Below are 6,654 nucleotides of genomic sequence, written 5' to 3'. Positions count from 1 at the left end.
ATTTCAGCATGTGTTAATAAAATTGCTATGTTTGGGGAAATATTCTAATACAATCTATTTTAATGGCACACAGAAAGTCAGCCTTTGCATGCTAATAAAAAAAAAAGCCAGAAATCGTTTCTTAACATCCTTTTCAAGGCATCTCTCACAAAGCAGAGAATTCCAAGGGTTGAGGGTTTATTTTTCCACTTATCTTGTAAACAAAGGAATTTATGTCATAAACTGATGCTTGAATTTTTCTAGTCAACATTATTTTGCATAGCAACAAGCTTCTTTCCAGTACATTTTAAGCCACACTTTGGTTTATTATTTTATTGGTATTAATGGAAATGAACCAGAAGAGGAAAACACACTATTTGGAGGCCTGACTCTAATGCCTTCCATATCCTAAAGCCCGTAAGTGTTCTGGGAGCAGAGTCCTTGGAGAACTGGTTCTGAATTCACTTCCTCAGGGACACACAACTCTAAAATCATGAGTTCTTTTCAGATCCAGTCTGCCTCAAACTCAAACCCTCCTGAAGCCTTCCACTCCCAGCCTGAGCTTTTTTCCCCCCTCACTGCCATGAGTGACGCACACACACGTATGCTCACGTTTTGTGAGAGCACAGCAGGCAAATGTTGTTTACAACATCCTTACTTAAACACCCTTTATTCACACAACTGCCGTGTTATCACCAAACATACTTTGCACAGCAATTTAACGCACGGTTTGTTTTTCATCCAGTTTCTCTAATCGCTTTAGTAACCCACTTTCACAGCCACAAAAGGTTTCTGAAAAGTTTCTCTCTTACCTGAACACTTGGCTCTCGGTTGTGGCAAACCCTGAAGGATCGAGCTCCATTATATACTTCTGTCAACACAGATGTTGTCAGCTGCCTGAGGTACAGCCACGCCACTGATTCTGAAGGTGAAAGAGCTTTTGTATCGAGATGAGGGTCAACCAGTATCAAATAACACAAGTACAATCACTACCTCTGTTCTCCTAATAGAGGTATTTCTAAAAATATGTACAGCCATGATTTTCCTTATAATGCTCCCCTTCATTAGAATTTTTATAGTAACGTATGTCCTCCGAGGAACAGGATTGTTGATTTCAATGAACGCTCAGTGGTACCACAGCATTCACTTTGCACAAATGTTTACTTCATCTTCCATTTGAGTAACAAGGAGTTCAGATCTTGAGAGAAGGCTCTGACTACGGTAAGTCAGCGCTACAGAGGTGGTTTTGTAATTAAAATGACTTGTTGGGCTGCCATTTTTTTTTTCTCAGGAAAGGGTCACCAATGCAACATTCTTCTGTGTGGTGTTTTGGATACCGCCTATAAAACGGGCTCTTGGTATTTTGATGTGCCACAAACGACGTCTGGTAAATGGTTGAGCCATCTTTGCTGCTAGGAACTGATTCGGGAGCCCATAGGAAGTAGTTCTGTGGGTTCTGTTGCAATCTCTCTGGCTTCACCTTCCGCCGGCCCATACCCTAGAAAAAAAATATTAAAGCAAAAATTCATGTAAACATATGACTTAGAATCACAGTTTCACAGATTAATCTTGCAACAGTCACTGCCCCACTGGGAAGTTAACAAAGCTGTTACCACAGTGATTTCGAGAAGTCATAGTTGATCTTTAGCAAGTTAAAAATAATATCGTCAGACTTGCCTGTATGAACATCTCTGGCTGCATATATAATGGGAAATCTGCTGACCTTCCACCTCATAGTACTAATAAACCACTGAAACTTTGCATTTCTGTAGCACACTGTATACTCAAGGCTATTTAGCTACAGTCAGCTAAATTAATCTTCAGAGTAACCCAGAGAAATAGCTTAATAATTTTATGTTCGGACAGCAGTAAGGAAACAGAGAGACTATGAAATCTGAATCTTCAAAGCTATCCCTTGTCCAAACACAGAGAGATGAAACCTGGTTTTCACACTCCATAGCTTGCAGGAAATTTATTTAGAATTATGGTCGATCACTGTCTCTAAAACTATGAGACGCTGCACAAAGTGAATAAGGAAGGCAAAAAAATCCAGGTCCAAGAGAGCCCAAAGTCAGAGAAACTTTCAATATCACAATTCTCTGCTTCCTGCTCCACTCATTATCCTGTGAACCACACTATTTCTTTTGCTGCCTAGAAAGATGTCAGCAATCTAAGAAAAGTGTGAAAATAGGAAACTGTGGCACACACAGAAAAGCCCAGAACAATTTCAGTTCTATTCAAAGCTGTGACTTCCGCAACATCCATTTAAAGAGGTATATTATAAAGAGATATTGATTGGAAAATTGTACATTGTGGAAATATAGTGTGGGTGTCCCATGGATTCTGGTTAATCTTATGACAAAGAGGAGTCTGAACTGAATATGCAGCAGCGTGAATTACAAGTGGAGAAAAGACACTGTGCTTTATATCTGGCAGACCGGGAAATAAGAAGTTGCTTGTTTTTTAATCAGTCCTGGGCACTTACCAAATCAAAATACTCTCCCACGTTCTCTAGAGAGTGTCTGTTGTCATGAGAAGAAAATGGGAAATTGTTGTTCCTTGTTTTCTGGAAAGAAAAAAAAAATTATAGCAAAAAATAAAAAAGAACTTTCACATATCTTGTTTAGAGTCTACTACCCTTACTTCTTACATTCTGACAGGTGCTGGATTAGAGCTGCCTATGTTTCAACACAGAAATCATATTCATGTGTCAAACATTCAATTGCACAAAATTTTGTAGGTGTAACGTGGACCGTCTGTATTTTGTTTTATTTCAGTTTAGTGAAGTGGGTTTTTTTACAAAATCATTGGAGGATTCACATTCCCTTGACTTGCTCAATATGTACGTGATTACTATAAAAGTGTGAATTATCAAATGAGAAATGATACATTCTGTCTGCAAGCAGCCAAACGCTAGGTATATGTCAGGACTGCCTTGTTTGATTCACTAGTAAGCCTAAAGCTAATTAAAATGAACTACAAAAGGGACCTCAAAACTAAATTAATCTGTGATTAATGTACTGAATGTCATGTACTCTGCTTGTTGCAGGGAAAGTGGAGGAGGTATTAATTGCATAACTAATTTATAATCTCATTCTTTTACATAATGTTCATCCAGTCTCTAAAATGAAAGTAGGATTTTAAAAGAAAAAAGGGAGAACTGCAAAAGAATTATTTTGAAAGTAAGTTAACATATGTAATTCATTTAAAGTTTGTTTATCATATGTCATTGAAATGCTGTTAGTGTAGCTCAAATCCGAAATACTGAAAACTCTTCTGGACTACTAGATTGTTTTTCTTCCCCAAGTATTATTTTCCTGCCACACATTGGGAACTTTATGTTTTTTTCTGTAAATGTTCTAGCCATGTTTACTTTTAACATTGTGGAATACATTTTTCATCTTCCAACTATGATATTCAGCTCCAAACGGAGGAGCAAGTTTTAATGTAAAACAATTTAAAAAACCACATTTCAACAGTAAAGGGAATCCAAATCAGTTCTAAAGACAAATGTAACTGGAGGCCTGATCCAGCAAGAAGAATCAGCAAATAAATACAAAATTTGCCTGCCTGGCATCAGCTGCATGCTCACATCTTGGGTTTTTTGGTATCCTAGACAGATTCTCTACCTTTTTTAGCTATATGTCACACAGATTCAACCAGACTGTAGTTCAATGGGTAAGTAAATTCCATGGATACATTCGTATATATATGTTTAAAAATAAGCACCTTCTAAGTCAGTAAAATATAAGACTTACAAAAATATCTTGCTGCAATTACAGGTCAATCTTAACATTTTAGGAATAGTGTTTATTACTAGTGACTATATGCTGTAGAAAAATTGAAAACCAAGATGGTAAATATTGAATACCAGCTCTTGGAAGGATTCCACATATTAACCAAAGGTTAAGAAAATCTGTTGCAGAATAATTATCGGACTATGATCAAGTAAGAAATAAGAGGTAATATAAACAGTGCTATATTTCTCAGAAAAATAATTAACCTCACAGCCAGTGAGTTCCATACTACAAATTGATGCGAGACATCCAGTTTCACATGCGATGAGCTTCCAACGCTCTATCACCACTTTTAAAAAAGTCACATAAACAAGCTTCCTCAGATTGTTCCTGTGACCTCACATTTTAGCCTTTAAATGCATCTTCATACTCTTACTGCTGATCTCATCTTAATTCTTGATTTATGACAGACACGAATTCCACTAACTCTTTTTAACAGTGAAGGGCTGCTAAATGCAAGACATAAAATACCAGGTGAACAGCCCTATCAGTGTTGAGAAAACATCTGTCTCGCCCAGCTCTCCTTTTCAGACAGTGGCTAAGGCCTGCTGTGCCACAGAAAGGTATACATAATATCAACATAATGTATACTCATGTTACAGTGCACCCTTTTCCTTTTCCTTTTCCTTTTCCTTTTCCTTTTCCTTTTCCTTTTCCTTTTCCTTTTCCTTTTCCTTTTCCTTTTCCTTTTCCTTTTCCTTTTCCTTTTCCTTTCACTAGCCCCGAGCTCCCCTTTTAAATATTCCTTCCTAACCCATTTCTGTTCTTCGTTGTAGGAAAAATCTGTAAAATAAATTCAATGTAATTGCTATGCCTATAGAAAATGAAAAGAGAAAATGTTCTGTGCGCAAAGTGGGTGGATAAAGCAAAGCTCAGTGTCAAGATAAAATAAGGACATTAAAATGTACTTACAAAATTGTAACAGTTTAAATACTGGTGATTTTAAAATATTGTATTTTGTTGGCTTCCAAAATTGCCCCAAATCTCCTCATTTTTCAGCAAGCCTCAAAAATGTTTCAGATGGGAAGCTTCTAACTCTTTCACAATAAAAAAAAAAAATTCTTTGCCTCAACACACAGAATGTCTGACATCCATTTCAAAACAGAACATCAAATTTCAATTAAACGTTCTTACAGGGCTTTACACACAGCTTTTGGACTGAGATTGATCGTAATACATTCTGGCACACAAACGTGTCTCAAACAGCTTTAGCAGATAATAGAAGGGAAAAGTAACTGATGGTGGAAATCAGCAACAGCTATAGCAGGACTTTGAATACCCAAAATTATAATTGAGTAAGAGCAAAGTGTTTCTCCCTTAGTGCAGCCAGCAATCACTTTATTCCCTGAGGCACAAAGTCTGCCAGTCTGCTAGGACTGCTTTGCTAACGACTGTAAGCGCTGCTCTTGCTTACAACTTAGCAAGTGACATCTTGCAGAAAGGAGCTTTGTGAATCGACTGTACCGTCACAGGAACTCACCAGCTCCCGAAATTTGTACGCCAGCGGCAATTTATCCTCAGCATACCGAGCCGCTTCTGCGTTGTGGACCTGTTCAAGCGCAGATCTGGTAGTTGACTGAGGTAGACTCTTGCATACTCCAATATGAGCAAACTAGAAAATAACGAAAATTAAGACTCATTAGGAAAAGAAAAAGCCGACAACATAAAATCCCCCAAATAAATCGTGAACATGGACAAAATCATATCTTCCCATTTATTATTTTTATTATTTGGATTGCAGCAGCACCTAGTGGCCTCTGGAAAAATGAAGAGCTGTGCACACACACCACAACCGCTAGCAAAAAGACCTCGTGACTTAGATCAGTGCAACACAAGGATCTTATTTCTCCAGGAACTTTCAAAAAATTGTTTATACAGTGATGAAACACCTGTCGAAACCACTTAGGCCATAACGTCTTTTTCTTTTTTCCCCCCATTGAGGCACTTCTCCTGAGGGCGAGAACTGACGCAACAAAAATGAGGTCTAAATATAAAATAAGAGACTTCCAGTGTTGTTGGAAAACTCAGCGAAAAATCCTGCCAGCGTTTGCTTTAGTACGATTCCTCTGAATACCCAGGGCACTTTTTCCTCAGGAATGGGAAACCTCGTTTTTGGCTAGAGGACAAAGTCCCCTTCAGAAGGGTGCTTTTTTCAGGAGTTTAAGGAATACAAAGCCTGGCACGGGACACGGGGGTTCCCACCAAATGCTTACCCAGGCACCCGGGCACTCGCTGGGTTGGGATGGCCTCCCTTTGGGCATGGCTCCGTGCTGCCGCTCTCGCAGCCGCGGGGTGCGGGCTCCTTGGTCACCACTTGTTCCGCTCACAGAGGGGAATGGAACCCCCTCACCATGACTCCAGCTCCTCCCTGGCTGCATCACTGAGTGATTCTGGGAAGATCCAGACAAGCAAAGGCAACGCAGCTCTCACCCGCCTACTGCAGAAGGGGAAGGCGGGGAAAGTTGGTAAGCGCTGTCTTAAAATGAGAGAAAAATTGATTTTTTTATGAGTTTGAGCATGAACTTGTAAGCATCCATGCAATCTACCTGTCGGCACATGCCGCCCAGGCAGAGGTTCAGGGAAACACGTCAGGGGCCGGTTAGCTCAGTCAGTTGAGCTAAGGTTGCGGGTTCGATTCCCGTTCGGTCCCCATGTGTTGCCTGATCTAGTTGAGAGGTGGCGTCCCTGGCAGCTGGATTAAAATGATCTCTAAGGTCCCTTCCAGCTTAGGCCATTCTATGATGATTCTATAACCATGTCCCTCGAGGAAGGTGAGGGTGGCACGGCACTGCAGCGGGGATGCCACTTGCCTGCAGGCCCCAAAAGTCCCTAGTGTGCACGTTTGCATCACACAGTCCCTGAAATGGATGCAGCAGAC

The 6,654-nt window shown here is 39.8% G+C and overlaps 1 protein-coding gene across 1 annotated transcript; it reads right to left on the bottom strand.

The window, feature by feature from the left end:
- Nucleotides 1-791: 791 nt before the first annotated feature.
- Nucleotides 792-6,037, bottom strand: TEX36 (testis expressed 36; the record flags this gene model as incomplete). The annotated part of the gene is made up of 5 exons (XM_009868603.1): nucleotides 5,990-6,037; nucleotides 5,257-5,388; nucleotides 2,465-2,530; nucleotides 1,282-1,477; nucleotides 792-901 (listed from the first exon to the last, which is right to left on the bottom strand). Coding segments are annotated over exons 1-5 (552 nt in total), but the record flags the coding sequence as incomplete, so codon positions are not given.
- Nucleotides 6,038-6,654: the final 617 nt, after the last annotated feature.

The sequence above is a fragment of the Apaloderma vittatum genome, unplaced genomic scaffold, assembly GCF_000703405.1.
Source record: "Apaloderma vittatum isolate BGI_N311 unplaced genomic scaffold, ASM70340v1 scaffold924, whole genome shotgun sequence".
NCBI lineage: Eukaryota > Metazoa > Chordata > Aves > Trogoniformes > Trogonidae > Apaloderma > Apaloderma vittatum.
This window is presented reverse-complemented; position numbering and strand designations above follow the sequence as displayed.